The following is a 16,754-nucleotide window of genomic DNA, read 5'->3' on the forward strand; positions in this document are numbered from 1 at the left end:
TCGCAAGTCCAGTTTTGTGTATTAAATGTGATAGTTAATCAGATTAACTTTGAAGGTTAAACCGATTAACTGTGACGATTCTATCTATCAATTAAATTTATAATATGGCTATTATTTTAAAAGAGGAGTTTAATATGAGCTAGATAGCTAATTTTAAAAGGACAACTAAATAATAATACTCAGTAAACTATGACAAAAGGACAACTAAATAATAATACTATCTAATTACATTGGTAGCTAAGTGAAACTTCCATTGATAATAAAGACATTGATAATAAAGAGCTTTCGAGCTCTTCAACGTCGATATATACATTTTTTAGCATGTTACTTTCGCCGTGAATCTCATTCAGGAAGAGTGGGAGTGCTTTGCTAACCCCTCTTGTCCTCCAACGTGGATAAATTGCTAAATCTTCAGATAAACACCTCTATGAGGCAAGATAATCTACCAAACTTAAAAGTCACCAAAAAAAAAAAAAAAAATTAGAATCAATTTAATGTTCGTAAACCCAAAACAAATGTTACGGTTTCCCCATTGCATAATCTATGAGCAAAACTATTAACACATCTAGGTACCCAACACAATTCAATAAACTCAGATTGACATCTAAATGGTTAATCAGTTCATACTTAAGAATGACACATCTCCCCGAGCCATCTCCTTCCTCATCGCATTGGTATCACACGGCAATAGCTCCTCTATCCTCAGATAAGTTCTCCTTCATAAATATGCATGCCTTTGAATGACACAAAATTTCTCGTCCCCATAACACCACCGCATATAAATATGTTCTCCTCAATTCTCGACCTCATACAATACTTGTTAATTTTTAAAAGGCACCGTTTTCTTTTCCTTTTTGGTGGTCATGTATGTGGACAATATTCTGCAGATACAAGTAGTAACTTTCTCATTAAACAACTAGTCATTATAATGATATAGTGGGATTTATGCAAGCTTTTATGACACGCAGCAACAGAGAGAGAGAGAGAGAGAGAGAGAGAGAGAGAGAGAGAGAGAGAGAGAGAGAGAGAGAGAGAGAGACTTGTTTTTAGGACAATTAAATGAAAACAATCCAGACACATACATTTATTTTTATTTTTGTCGAAAACACACACATTTATTGACTCGCCGGCGAAGTTTAGTTGCATGTATGATGTAACATACGAGACGACACGTGGCAAATAAACCTGTACAAAATGTTTGCTACTTTTACTCTTTCTATGGTCGCTAAAATAGGTACTGAGATAATATACCCATCAATCCATGGTTTAAACTCTCACCCTATCGTAGGGAGGTCATCTCAGATGCTAGGCCGTTGGATTTGTTAAATTTTGTTTAAGAGGGCGGTTATGTCAGCGATCAACAACAAAGAAGAAGAATAAACAATGAAAAGATTGCAATAACAAAGAATATGGAACTGACTTATTCACGTCAATAATTTTTTACGATCTGTATGATGTCTAATTTCTTAAAGACAAAATCCTTTTTACAGAAATGTTAACTCTGGGTTTAATAGAAAAAATTACGATATCAATTTCGAAATTTCACCCAAATTTTCTGAAATTATGTCTATCGATGACTTTCCTCTAGGATTACAAATTTTTGCCAAAATTGCGAGGAAGAAAAAAATTGCTAAAACCCAATAACGGCACAATAATTTGACGTTTGCTCGGTGGCCGTGGGTTTTAAAAAAACAAAATTTCACCTCAAAATAACCAGCATTTCACAATGTTTGAAACTTGGCCTCTAATAACCGTCGTTGACTAAAACGCATCGAAACCTATGTCTAAGAAACTAAAAACAATCATTCCAGATTTTCTCTCTTGCTTTTGTTCTTTTTCATTACTGACCGAAGGTTTTGGAACATTTTCCCTCACAAGGAGCATATTCAACATTCTCTTGAGAGCCCTTTTACGGGCTGATTTTAGCAGCCAAGAGACAAACAGCTGAGGCAAATTTAACTCCCAGAGAATCTCAGACATAGAGTACCATGTCTGAGGGATAAGGAATAACAAGTGATCCCCTAAAAAGTAAACTGAGATCAAATACAGATACTGGTATGATTAGGCTGTGCTTTTGTTAAAAACAGCTCAGCCAATGTTTAATTATTATGATTGAGAGCCAAACAGAGAAAAAAAAAAGAAAAAAAAAAAAATGAAAGTGTCAAGACTTTGTAGAATGAAATCCAAATACCTTGATAGCAGTCTAATATGCCATGTACCAAAAAAAGCCATTTGGCTTCCCTGAACATAAATAAAATATATCAAATACTGTTAATATGGCAATTGAACTTGAGCCATGACGTATTTTTTTTTTTTTTAGCAAAATCAAGATCTTTCAAACACTAGCAAGTTTAGTATCTTAGCCAGCAACCCATTATGCTGAAATACTTCGTGTTCAGACCAATGCAATACAAAAATTCCCTCAACGCACACAACATTCTTTTCTTCTTCTTTTTTTCCTTTTTCTTTTTTCTTTTTTTCATGAAAACTGCACTATCCATAGAACCTAACTCTGTAAAACGATATTCACTCAATACAAAGAATTCTTTTAATTCTCTTGATTTAGTTAAAACCATGATACCCGATCATCAGTTTGCACGCATCTGCTGCAAACAAATCTTTTAATAACAGTAAGAAATGAAATAAAATAAAAACGGATCTAAATCAAGCACAATCACTACAAATTTCATAAACCTCAAACTAACCCCTTAAGGCCATACTAATAAACCGCAACGAATCTCCATTTGAACTGAACTCAATACAAAGCCTTATTTTCTTTCTCTTGATTTCATTAAAACCATGGCAGTCAATTTGCGTACATAAACTGCAAATGAATATTCAAATCAAACTAAAAAACAAAAACAAAAAACTATAAAAATCAGCACAATCACTACAAGCTTCTCAGCCTCAAACTACCAATCATGCCCGCATATCTTTGACATTCCAGCTCAATAATACAAAACAAGCATACTTTTTTCCAAGCTGTGATTAAATAAATAAAAGAAGCTTTCTTTCGATATTAAAAAAAGCATTTCAAAATTACCTCTCTCTTGCCTCATCTCATCAATTTCTACCACCCCTACTGAAAAACCTTCCCTCCCTCTCGCCCTTCTTCTTCTCGCGATACATCTTCATGAGATTCGGTGTCGTGTCCTTGTAATCATTGAAAGGCCGTATGTACTTCATCATGAACTTCTTCTCCGAGACCCTCAAAACGTTCCTCGGCCGGACCTCCTCGGGCTTCATAGACTTGTTCGTCAGAAGCGTGTGTAGAATCGAGCACCGAGGAATCACCTTCTTCTTCATGCTCGCCCCGAGAACCACCGGAAGCTTCCCCGAAAGACACGGCTGGTTGACCAGAAAGTCGAGGCCCGCCATTTCCTTCCGCTCCGAGGCCCGGCCCGCCGACGAGCCCACGTACACGGCCAAGACGAAGTTGATCTTCGCCGGATCGTATCCCTTATCCGAAACATCCCTAACGACCTTCCGGTACTTCTCAGAACCCTCGGCCATGGATTTCGGCTTGTTCTCCACCAGCGTGACGATGTGCGAGTTCGGAACACCAAACTCCTTGAGGATCGCCACGTTCGCGGCGATCTTCCTGAACTCCGGGATCAAAACGTGAGGCCATCGCCGGATCGCCGACATTGCTTTCTCGTCGGATTGGAACAAGCTCTTGAAGAATTCGTATCCCGGCCGGATTTGATCGTCCAGGCTGAGCTTCATCAGACCGGGAAACACGGCCACCATTTTTGTCAGGTTCAGATCTGAGAACCCTAAGCTCCTAAAATGGTCAAGTACCGGGACGACGGTCTTCTCGGTCTCCGTGATGAGCAAGGCCGGGATTCTTCGGGCGATGTCCGAGATTTGGGTCTGCGTGAAGCCGTAGCCCTTCATGACGCTGACGAACCGGTTTGGATTCTCCGGCGAGCGGAAATCGACGAACTCCGAGGCTCGCTCGGCGTTTCTCTCGGAGAAGCCTAGGGTTTCTCTGAGGTAGGTGAAAGTGAAGTTCCTGGGTTTGTTAGGGCTTATGGAGAAGTACCTGAGAGCGAGGTGAGTCGGAGGTAGAGTGGTCGAGTGACATGCTTGAAATGGTCGAATCGGAAGGTTTTGGAGGAGACGAAGGCGCGAGAGAGACATTGCTGCCAACACTCCAACAATCACAACAGCCCTAATCAAATACAAATTCCATTTTAATTCAAAAAAAAAAAAAAAAAGTTAACGATGTTTTTTTATTCGGAAAATAAAAGAGAAATTTCATTTTCTAGGCATAAAAGAAATATCTTAATTAGACCCGTTAATTAAAAAATATCTAAAATTGAATTTTTATACCAATTTTGGACAAAAATACCCTCAATTCAAAATAAACCTCATCTCCATCTCTTTCCATCTCCTTCATTCTCACTTTCTCACTTTCTCACTTCTCTCACTTTCTCACTTCTCTCACTTTCTCTCACTTTCTCTCAACACCAAATCCGACGCTCTCACTTTACACAGGAGGTTCTGTCACTTTATGGTAATATAATGTGATTTTAACTCCATTGTTGTATAACATCATAATGTTATATACAGGAAGGCTCTGCCACCTTATAGTAAAGTATGTGAACTACATCTGATGCTATTTGTAATTAATGTCAATTTTCTATACATAGGAGGCTCTGCCACCTTATAGAAAAAATTTATTATTTTAACTGCTTTATTCAACAGTTTACTTAGGTTAACTATGTCATTTTAATACTCAAACTTTACATCTTTGTTACTACATATTATTATACTTAACTACAATTAATTTTACCACAAAATTAATGAATAACCAAAGATAATATAACGGCTATATTTTACCTATAAATACATATCTATTCAGCTCCTTTGAACATTTTAAAAATCCAATACCTCGTATATTTTTCTCACTCGAAATCCTATTTTCAGCTTACACAAAGAATGTCTCGTTTGATACTAGTTTTTATTGTCATACTTATTGTTATGCTCAATTTCAGTCCTTTATACATCACACGCCAAAACTACATGCCATGGAAGGTGGATGTAGAGATGTATCAGAAATCAATGGGTCTACTAGAAGCACTTTGTAAGGAAAATGTCTCTTGAAATATAGACAAGGCAAATTCTTTAATTTTCCTTCATCGACATCTTGACGAGAGACTTAAAAGTGAGTACCTCATCGCCAGGGATCCAAGTTTATTCTAGAAGGAGCCGAGGGATAAGTATTTTCACTATATAAAGATATAGTGCTTCCTGTATACCATGACCAATGAGCATCCCTCGGTTCCAGGATTTCAAAAAGGTTAGTGAATATAACTTTGCGATGTTCTGACTAGTATCTCATCTGAGACTTTGTGGAGATAAAATGACAGATCATGACATGCTGAAAAAGACGTTCACCATTTACCCAAGTAAAATAGTGTACACGAAATACGAGTATCGATCTCACGAGGGCTAGTTAGTATTTAGCTTGACGCGAATTTATTTCAATGTGAATGAGAGATGGATTTAAACAGCTAATGAAAAATTAATTAAAATAAATAAAACAAAGAGCAACAAATTTAAAACGATTTTTTCGATAAAGGGAAAGTAGGGGCCAAGATTTCACCAGAACTAACTAGGTCGGGGGTTTCGGGTTTGAACAACAAAATCTACTCATATGAATGTTAATCTCACTCTATCATAAATTATTCACTAGTCTCTCTCGAGTGTTCTAGCAAACCTATGTAGTTGACGGATTGTTATCATCTCAGCTTCTAATCCTATTAAAACAACTACACGCAGTACGACAAGAGTTCTAGAGATTACATAAATTGCCTAGGTTTTCTACTAACCTAGGATCAACTATGAAGAGATGAACAAAAGAACGATTATGTTCTCTCTCTCGAGTAGCAAAACAATCCTAGATAACAACTTTAATGGTGATCAAGCACTAGAAAACATTAAGAACAATTCATATCAAGCAATCCATAATAACGAAGCAAACAATAATTATCTAACCCTAACAAAACCCCATTCCATTATCAACCCCGGCTACATCGCAACCCCATAAGAAACTTAGCCTCTAATGGAATTCATAATCAACATTAAACAAAGCATAATAATTGAAAGCAATAAAACAAAGATTGAAAGTAAAAGAGAATTCATATTAAATAAAATTTATGTTCACCTATAATTTAAAGCAATAAAATAAATAAAAGAAGAACGAATGAAGTTGAGGTTCGGAGATGTTGGAATTGATCTAGGATTTAAGAAAAAGTTTAACGCTTCGCAAAGCGGCGGAATTTTAAAAATTTTATTTTCAAGTAAAAACGGTTTTTACTAACCTAGACAAAGAGCAAGTATATATAAATAAAAACTATAATGAGCATAGAAGTTTACTAACCTTTCTTGAAGCTTGAACTTTGAGAAGCTTTTGGAAAGTTTGCAACGCTCGTCTCCTCGCAGCACGTCTCTCTTTCTTTCCTCGGCAACTCGAGCAACCACGATGGTTTCTATCACTAAATCACTCGAAATAAAAGGAATCAGTGAGTGGGTACTTTTAAACACTACGACTTAAGAACGAGTCTTGAAGTCGCAGAGCTAAACTCTAGGTCAAATGAGGACCTAGGTGCCAAAACAATAAAACGAAATTGACTAGAGAGAGAGAGGAGAGGGGCGGCCAAGTTCTAGAGAGAGAGTCTCTCAAATCTCTTAAACTTGGATGAATGAAAAGTGAGGAATGAGGCTCCTATTTATAGGAGAGGCTTTACCTTCAATAAGGTAGTTTCCTCTTCTATAGAATATCACATATTCATGAGCAAAAATCCCTTATTTCCCATTCCCTTCTTGGACGTGTGGCAGCCTTCTAGAAACAAGATTTGTTTCCTATTTTGCTTGCCTTGTCCTTGTCTTGGGCGCCCACTTTGATTCCTCTTAGGGGAAATTTGTTTCCTCTTTTTCTTTTGGCAAGTATCTTGATACATTTATGCACGAAATATTCTCTCCTTCTCTTGGGTATTTTGGGCGCCTATTACACTCTAGAAAGGCCTTTTAGAAGCTTTTCCATTTGTTCATGACAACATGGAAAATGCCCATTAAGATTTTTCAATAAAAAATCTTATGAAATGAAATTAATCCACAAGGCCCAATTATTTCAATATGGCCGAGTGACATTAAGTCATCAAATGAACTTGTCAAAAAATTTATTGACATTCATTTCATGCTATGTCTCAAAAGACAAAAATACTTTTTTGACAATTTTCGTTCTTGTTTTGACTTAGCTTCCAGTTTAACTATTCCTATTCGATGTGATTCGTGACAGTGACCTCATGGATCCAAATGAACAAAGCTTGAGCTAAAATACTTGGACTCAAAAGTTCACAAACCTTTTCCAAGTTTACCTTAATGTCAACTGACTCCACTAAAGAGTTGACACTGAAAATCTCTCGGTTCAAATGAATTTATTTTCTACTCAAGAATTCAACCTAATTGTAATGAGTGGATCCACAGAATATTATCAGTGTTTACCCTTCATGAATATCATCAGCTAGTCGGGATTTATAAAATTACCATTTTACCCCTCTAGCTGTTATTTCCTCAACTCATTTGTCGCTTGTGAATAAGTTAGAAACAATGTATTGACGAGGAGCTAACAAGTCACATTGTTTCATCCAAAAGAGTCAAGACTCAATTTGGACACTGGCCAGTTCATTTATTCACACTCCAAGTAACAAAGCATGAGGTGATATACATTGCATTTCAGCAATCTTGTACATGAATTCCATATCTATGAGAACTTCACAAAGTTACTCATGACATTCTCACAACTTAGTACTTCACCAATAGACCTTGTTCGGAATCACATAGAGAGTCCGAACTCTGACTTTCTCAAATGAGAATACTAAGGTGTGAAATGACATGTCTCATTTCAGGATTAAGGTAAGCACGATGCAATTCATACGTAGTGACTTCGAGACATAAGAGGTTAAATGGTTTGTTCTTATCTTGTCTCTAGAAGTGCACTGGTCAATTCTGTACCTTCGGAAGCGTTCATTCCATCTTCCTTGTTTGAAGCTTTATGATAAAACCTTAGTCTTTAGTCCATAAACAAACTAAACAACTTACGAAGAGACAAATGTAGATTTGCATGAACAAACTCTTCGTAGTTTGCTTAAAACGATATATTCGCAATCTAAGGGTCAAAGGACTATTGACCTCAGTACGATTGTTAGAAGAATCTATGATGTCTGGTTATGAGGCATTGAGAGTTGGAGACTCTATAGTTCTTCTAGGTATCTTCCGAAGGTACTGAATTGACCAGTGCACTTCTAGAGACAAGATAAGAACAAAACATTTAACCTCTTATGTCTCGAAGTCACTACGTATGAATTGCATCGTGCTTACCTTAATCCTGAAATGAGACATGTCATTTCACACCTTAGTATTCTCATTTGAGAAAGTCAGAGTTCGGACTCACTATGTGATTCCGAACAAGGCCTATTGGTGAAGTACTAAGTTGTGAGAATGTCATGAGTAACTTTGTGAAGTTCTCATAGATATGGAATTCATGTACAAGATTGCTGAAATGCAATGTATATCACCTCATGCTTTGTTACTTGGAGTGTGAATAAATGAACTGGCCAGTGTCCAAATTGAGTCTTGACTCTTTTGGATGAAACAATGTGACTTGTTAGCTCCTCGTCAATACGTTGTCTCTAACTTATTCACAAGCGACAAAAGAGTTGAGGAAATAACAGCTAGAAGGGTAAAATGGTAATTTTGTAAATCCCGACTAGCTGATGATATTCATAAAGGGTAAACACTGATAATATTCTGTGGATCCGCTCATTACAATTAGGTTGAATTCTTGAGTAGAAAATAAATTCATTTGAACCGAGAGATTTTCAGTGTCAACTCTTTAGTGGAGTCAGTTGGCATTAAGCTAAACTTGGAAAAGGTTTGTGAACTTTTGAGTCCAAGTATTTTAGCTCAAGCTTTGTTCATTTGGATCCATGAGGTCACTGTCACGAATCACATCGATTAGGAATAGTTAAACTGGAAGCTAAGTCAAAACAAGAACGAAAATTGTCGAAAGGGTATTTTTGTCTTTTGAGACATAGGATGAAATGAATGTCAATAAAATTTTTGACAAGGTCATTTAATGACATGTTTCACTCTGCCAATATTAGTCTTATTGGGCCTTGTGGATTAATTTCATTTCATAAGAATTTTATTGAAAATTCTTAATGGGCATTTATCATATTGTCATGAACAAATGAAGAAGTTTCTAGAAGCTCCTTCTAAATGAGAAATAGGCGCCCATAATACCCAAAGAAAGAGAGAATATTTTGTGCATAAATGTATCAAGATACTTGCCATAAGAAAAAGAGGAAACAAATTTTCATATGGATGCATTAGGGAAATCGGCCAACTAGAGAATGGAACAAAATAGGAAACAAATCCAAGCCTTTAATGGCATGAGTTGGGCGCCCAACATGGGTAAAAAGGAAACTAGTTTTTTGCTCATGAATATGTGATATTTTGTAGAAGAGGAAACTACCTTATTGAAGGTAATCCCTCTCCTATAAATAGGGCCCTCATTCTCATTGTTTTCTCATTCCAAAGTTTTAGGCTCCGTTTGGAACCCGGAAAATAAGAGAGAAAGTGAAAATAATAGAGAAAATGAAAATGTAAGAGAAAATAATAAAAAAAGTCAAAATTCTAATTGTGTTTGAAAGTCATAGAAAATATGAGATAAAATTGACGGGAAAGTAACGACGAGACTAGAGACGGAGCTAACTCAAGTCCAGGGTGGACTCTAGCCCCCTCCCCCTCAAATTTTTTTTATTTACATTTTTTGCCCATTCTGAAAAAAAAATTACATTTTTTACCCTAAAATATTTACACTTTTGACCCATTTTTTTTTTAAATTTCATTTTTACCATGAATTTTTTTAATTATAGCCCCCCTAAAAATTTTTTATTTACATTTTTTGCCCATTTTTAAAAAGTTTTACATTTTTACCCTAAAAAATTTACACTTTTGACCCATTTTTTAAAAAAAAATTTTCATTTTTACCATGATTTTTTTTAATTAGCCCCCCAAAAAAAAATTATTTACATTTTTGCCCATTTTTAAAAAGTTTTACATTTTTGCCCTAAAAATTTTACACTTTTGACCCATTTTTTTTTAAAATTTTCATTTTTACCATGATTTTTATTTTATTTAGCCCCCCTTAAAAAATTTTATTTACATTTTTTTTCCATTTTTAAAAAGTTTTACATTTTTACCCTAGACAAATGTGATCCCCTCATAGACAAATGTGGAGAGATTCTCATTTTCCATTTGATTTTCGAAAGAAAATGAAATCCTTATTTTAGTTATACACTTTCCCTCGTATTTTCCATCATATTTTTTTTCTACCATATTTTCCTCAATCCAAACAACCTAAGTAAAATAGGAGGGATTTTCATTTTCATTTCCCTCATATTTTCCGGGTTCCAAACGGAGCCTTAGAGATTGAGAGTTTCTCTCTCTAGACTTGGCCGATCCTCTCTCTCCCTCTCTCTTCAATTTCGTTTTATTGTTTTGGCACCTAGGTCCTCATTTGACCTAGAGTTTAGCTCTGCAACTTCAAGACTCGTTCTTAAATCGTAGTGTTTAAAAGTGCCCGCTCACTGATTCCTTTTATTTCGAGTGATTTAGTGATAGAAACTATCGTGGTTGCTCGAGTTGCCGAGGAAAGAAAGAGAGACGTGCTGCGAGGAGACGAGCGTTGCAACTTTCCAAAAGCTTCTCAAAGTTCAAGCTTCAAGAAAGGTTAGTAAACTTCTTAGCTCATAATAGTCTTTATTTATATGTACTTGCTCTTTGTCTAGGTTAGTAAAAAACTGTTTTTACTTGAAAAGAAAATTTTTAAAATTCTGCCGCTTTGCGAAGCGTTAAACTTTTTCTTAAACCCTAGATCAATTCGAACACCAAATATATCTCATATGAGAATTTTTGGATGTGTTGTTTATGTGCCTATAGCAACACCTCAAAAAACAAAGATGGGATGTCATGACCCGCGACCTCTCGTCGCCGGTTTACGAGCCGCGACGGTGGGTGACGTCACAAATCATATAATTAGCATATCAATATATCAAATCAAACAGATAAAAAAAATAAACAAACATAATAACCATAACACTTATATTAAACATAATACGTTAATACGTAAGTATTAAAAGTGGTTATATGAAAAACCCGAGTAAATTTTTCGTTTTTCTCAATTCAGACTTTGAGTCTCACAACAACTCTTTATATGTACATATCAGCTCCTGGGTTTGCGTATAATTACATGAGATTGTTTTAGGAGCGTAGATTATGGAAGGGGTTCAACAAAATATAGATACTACTATAGAAGAGGTTGATCCCGGGTGAGTTCCTATTAGCCCAAAGGTCAAGAGATACACGTCCGGTCTTCATCTTCAGTTCCGTCATTCACATTGCTGCCTTGCCCTTCTCTACATTACCAAGGGTCGTAAAACTATGAGTCGATTGACTCAGTAAGTGGGAGTCTAACTTAAAAAGTAAAGCAACTAATGTTATGTGATAACATGTGACGTGCAAACAAGCACATAAGAATGCGTGATGCAAATCTAATTAGTTCTAGAGCATGACTAATGTGTGCACACTCTAACTAGTATTTGTCGTCCTTAAGGTTACACACATCCCCCGCTATAACCTTTGAAATGACAAGAGACCAGCCTTGGACTTCGAGCAGCAATCGTCCGACGGCCTAAGAGTTTTATCGCTTGTTTGGAATCCACTAACGATACCAACTCCGTTCGACGTCGGCGCGACCCCCAGGCCCACATAGCCCATCAAGGTATACTCATCAGGCCTTCACAGCCTGGGAACAGAGTCAGGTACGACTCTTTGTCGACTCTCCGATATATGAGTACTCAGCGCCACCCTCCAGGCCCATATAGTCCGTCAGGGTTCTCTTTATCTTGGTACCATCGACATCAGTTCATTATGGTTCAGGTACTCTGCAGCACTCAGAGTACACACCTATGCAATTTATAGGAGAGCAACTCAGGATAAACCCTGAAAGAGATTTCATTCCCCTTTTATGCTCGTTAGTGTTTTAAGTTGAAGACTTGGGACGTGACTTCTGGTACTTCCACCCTCGATTCGAATCCGAGAGTTAAACACGGCTCTCCTGTCTCCCCCGGTCCAACGGGTCAAGCGCAGAAGTTAAGGGATGATTATATAACATAAAAGAGGTAGGGTTTCACAAGTCTATGTTTGAACTTATCGGGCGAACCTAAGCTAAGTTTTCAAGAAAAGCAGCCGAAGCCTTAAGTCGTTGAGATTATTCGTTTTTATGGTTTTTCCTACTCTTGTTTACTAACACGCAACAATGCACGTGAATAGAGTTATTCCCTTGGTATGTAGACTTAAGTCTCCACACTTACCCGGAATAGTTCGTCGGAAAACTTGTTGACTTCCGGAGTTTCCTTGCGTTACACGCTTCTCGAGACTCTTAGCACGTCTTGAGCGTCGAGAGAACTAGAATCCGAAGTTGAAACTTCGTTAGTTATTTGATTCGAAAGATGTTGAAGAGTTTAAGATTCGTTGTTGGAATTCGTTGTGAGTCGGTTCGGGGGTTCGAGAATTTAATTTACTTATTTCCCGACTTTTTGGAAATTAAACTTATTCAAAGACTCATACGTGTTCGTACCGAAGGAATCATACGAAATAAAAGTTCAACGAGTTATTTTTAACGAGTCTTAAATAAATAAATAATCCGAATCATATAACCGAGAATTCCGAAATGATACATTGAAAATAAATTCTAAAACAATTCCAAATCATCAAAGTGTAACTCAAGTCTAACGCTACAAAGCGATAAACGACTCACGAGTGAGATTGAGATCACTCTTTTTATAGACTTATTTAACTTCTGGCTTCGATGCGTTCGATTCCGCCGGCTCTCGCTCGTCCCGACTCGATCTATCTGTGAAAAGCTATGAAATCCAAAAATGAGCATCGAGTAAAAAATAATACCGATTCCCGAATCGAATCCTAAAAACTAGATTCTCGGTCTCAATTCGAGATCCGAAAAATTCCCGACCTAAACAATGAACCATAACCTAATTAACCGAGAAGTTCCAATACGACATTGAACTAACAAAGAAACGAAGTCAATTCGCAAATCTCTATTCTCATATTCACCACATTCAAACCTTAATTTCTCAAATCAAATAAACCTCAATTCTCAAATCAATCAAACAATCTCAAATCCAAAACTGAGACCGAACAAGCAACGTTACCCCAACCAAATAAATTCTAAACCGAACCCGAAACCGAAATATCAAATTCCAACATCAATTCAAACCATATCAACCAAACCAAACATTTCCGAATCCAAACCAAACTAACAAGTCAATTCTCAAATCAAATAAACCAACTAACGAAAATAAACGATATTCTCATATTCGACACTCAGCAAAGAACGTACCATAACTTCGGCTACAACTCAAAATCCAACGATTCCAGTTTCATAACAAAACTAACATCCATACCTTTCTAACAAAATATTATAAGCCAAATTCAGACTCAGACACCTACCTCAAAAACATCCCGCAAAATCAGTTTACAAATTCGGTATTCCAGTTTTCCAACTTTGAAACACCAATTTAAAAAATTCATATCTCATTCAATTCTTAACGGATTTACATGTTCTTGGATGTTTTAGAGAATTCATAACATCTATTATCCAGGAAAAAAAATCAACAAATCCAAACTCAAATGGTACTGAACTGTCCACGTCAATTTACAGAGGATGTTCACAACAAGTTCGAAATCCTAAAATAATTCAAAATCGATTCAAACTCATAAATCCGAGCACAAGCAATACAAACCGAGCTCACATCAACACCCAAAATCACAGCTCAGAAATCCAAAAACCTCAATTTATAAACCCTAATTTCAAATTCGGCCAAATCCAAGAAAATTCAAAGAAGACGACTTCCAATCCACCAATTCAAGCAATAAACATCACAAACCGAACTCAATAAGCATCCAAATCGAAACAATTTCACGAAAATCTCCTTGGAATCAATGATCCCCAATTCGAAATCTTGAATGCTAATTTTAAAAAAAATCAATTTGTAGAAAGAGGAGTCCTCACCTTGTTTCGTGAAATTGTTTGACCCCGGTGCTTCCTCGTTCTCTTCCCGGTGTTTTTCCCTTGGTCCGGCGTCTTGGTGGCTCACAATGGTGGTGGCTCATCTTGGTCGGAGCGCGCATCCAAGGTTAGAGCTCGGTGGTCACGCAAGGAAAAGATTTAGGGTTCGTGGTGGATGGCGAGGACGGAGAGGATCGAAGATGATGGTGGTTGCTTTGTGGAGTTCGTTTTGTTTTTTTTTTCCTTGCAGGTGAAGCTCGCACTAAAGAAGAAGAGGGGAAGAAGAAGAACGCATAAGGGAAGAAGAGGGAAGAAGGAGAAACCAGAAAAAAAAGGGAGGGAGAGAAAATGGGTTTCTAGGGAAGAAATGGAGCAGAGAAACAAAATGACTGATGAGTGCGTTTCTTATGTACGAATCCACCCTCATTTAGCTTGAATCGAGCTTGTTCTTGAGTGAATTTGACGGTTATTATGAGTGTTCAAGTGAATTTCAGACTTTAGGTGTATAATCAGAACGAAGATGATTTTGGACCTATTTTGGAGCTTCCGGGAGTCCAAACGAAGAAAAAATGACGCATTTTGAAGAAAGTCAACACTGGAAGACTAGAGTAAAAATCAGCACGGTGCGTCAACCTGTGATCGCGCCGCGATGATTTTAACCGCGTCACGATAAAACCCTGCAACAAACCGCGATTAAAAACATTGTTGAACTCGGCGCGATGATCAAGGAACGCGGCGCGATGAATTGTGAAGCGACGAGCTGACGACGGATTTAACGAGATTTTCTCCGAATCTTGAACAAATCTAGACTATTAAATCTCATCTAAGAGACCAGATTGACTCCGAAAAATATACCTCTTACCTATTTAAACAACTCTTGTAACCTAAAAACACATCTTTTATTCATTCTAGTTTTTAAGTATTCTATTTTACATCTTTTGAGAGCTTTTGAGAGGAGAGATAACATTCTTCGTTGGAATCGACAACGCCGGCGTTGTGCACTTGAACTCCATTAATAGTTCTTATTCTTTCATTCTCTTTACTTTTATTTTATAAACTCAGAATTATTTTGAATCTCTAGTTTTAGTTAATATGAATGCTCTTTTGCTCTCCATATTCATTATTTTTCTTTCAATAATTTTTCTTTGCTTATCTATGATCATGAATTCCATTAGAGGCTAGGCTTTTAGTGGGGTTGCGATGTAGTCGGAATTAATAATGGTTATGGGTTTTTCATTAGGTTAGTTCATGCTTTAAGTGCTTCAATAAAATGCTTGCTTGATTAAAATTGTTCTTAATGCTTTTTTTTTGCTTAATCACCATTAGAATTGCCTGCTTGGCGTGTTTAGCTACTTGAGAGAGAATAAAGAGTCGTGCTTTTATTTTAGTCTTCATAATTGATCCTAGCTTAGTAGAGAACCTAGGCAGTTCATGTAATCGTTAGAACTCTTGTGTTTATTGCGTGTGATTGCGTTAATAAGATTAGAGACCGAGAGGAAAACTATCCGATAATTGCATAGGTTTGCTAGATCACTCGAGAGAGGCTAGTGAATATCATTGATAGGGTGAGATTAGCTTACATAGGAGTAGTTCTTGTTGTTCGTACACGAAACCCCCGATCCAGTATTTTTTGACGAAATCGTGACCCCTAATTTCTCGTATTTGAAAACTCGTGTTTCTTTATTGTTTTTAGTTTATTCAGTTTAGTAGTCTCTTAATCATAAACTCTTGCTTCACTTGAAATCAATTCGCTACAAATTAGATAAAAATCGCTAGAATTGCTAGTCTCTGAGGGTTCGACATCCGTTCTTCATACTATATTACTTTTTCTATACGTACGCTTGCGTGTGTAATTATTTCGCAACAATGACCCCGAAATGGAGGAATGTATTTGAAAAATACAAAACGAGAAAAGTCAAGAAATTTTGATTAATTATGCCAATACAGGTATACAATAGAACTGAAATGATGAAATCAATGATGCGTGCTCATATAGTCTTGCATGTGATGTCATGGACGAAAATGATGGGAATCTCGAACCAAGGTCTATCACTTAATGCAATAGATATGATTGGGATGAATGGAAATAGACAATCCAAGCCGAACTTGACTCGCTTAACAAGCGCAAGATTTTTGGGCCTATAGTACTCACACCTGTAGATGTGAGACTTGTTGGATCCAAATCAGTATTTGTACGAAAGAGAAACGAGAAAATGAGATTTAAGATATAAATCTCGATTTGTTGTCCAAGGTTTTTCTCAAAGCCCCGAAATTGATTTTGAAGAAACATATTCCCCTCTCAAGAATGGAATTACACTCAGATATTTGATCTAGCGTAGCAGTGCACGAGAAACTAAATATGCATCTCATGGATGTTGTGACAGCTTAATTATAGGGATTGCTTGATACTCAAAATATATATGAAGTTCCTTGAAGGATTCAAGATGCCTGTAGCATCTAGTTCAAAGTCGAGAGAAAAAATATTCTATCAAATTGCAAAGATCTTTATATGGGTTAAAGCAATCCGGACGCATGTTGTATAATCATTCAAGCGTATATTTAATACAAAATAGTTATTGTAACACCAAAAATT

General features: G+C 36.7%; 1 protein-coding gene across 2 annotated transcripts; it reads right to left on the reverse strand.

Moving 5' to 3' along the window:
- Positions 1–257: 257 nt before the first annotated feature.
- On the reverse strand, positions 258–4,197 carry LOC149389748 (uncharacterized). 2 transcript variants are annotated; one of them, XR_016300778.1, is made up of 4 exons: positions 3,044–4,197; positions 2,192–2,241; positions 628–881; positions 258–450 (listed from the first exon to the last, which is right to left on the reverse strand). XR_016300778.1 is itself a non-coding variant. In XM_089624010.1 (2 exons), the coding sequence occupies exon 1, from the start codon at positions 4,141–4,143 to the stop codon at positions 3,064–3,066; it is 1,080 nt and encodes a 359-aa protein (XP_089480136.1). In that variant the 5' UTR covers positions 4,144–4,197; the 3' UTR covers positions 1,730–2,241; positions 3,044–3,063. The 2 variants fall into 2 exon arrangements, 1 of the variants encoding a protein (XP_089480136.1); XM_089624010.1 differs by lacking the exons at positions 258–450; positions 628–881 and having other exon boundaries at positions 1,730–2,241.
- Positions 4,198–16,754: the final 12,557 nt, after the last annotated feature.

Source organism: Urtica dioica, chromosome 8 (assembly GCF_054948205.1).
Source record: "Urtica dioica subsp. dioica isolate 48M chromosome 8, U.dioica_male_clone48M_v1_H2, whole genome shotgun sequence".
Lineage (NCBI taxonomy): Eukaryota > Viridiplantae > Streptophyta > Magnoliopsida > Rosales > Urticaceae > Urtica > Urtica dioica.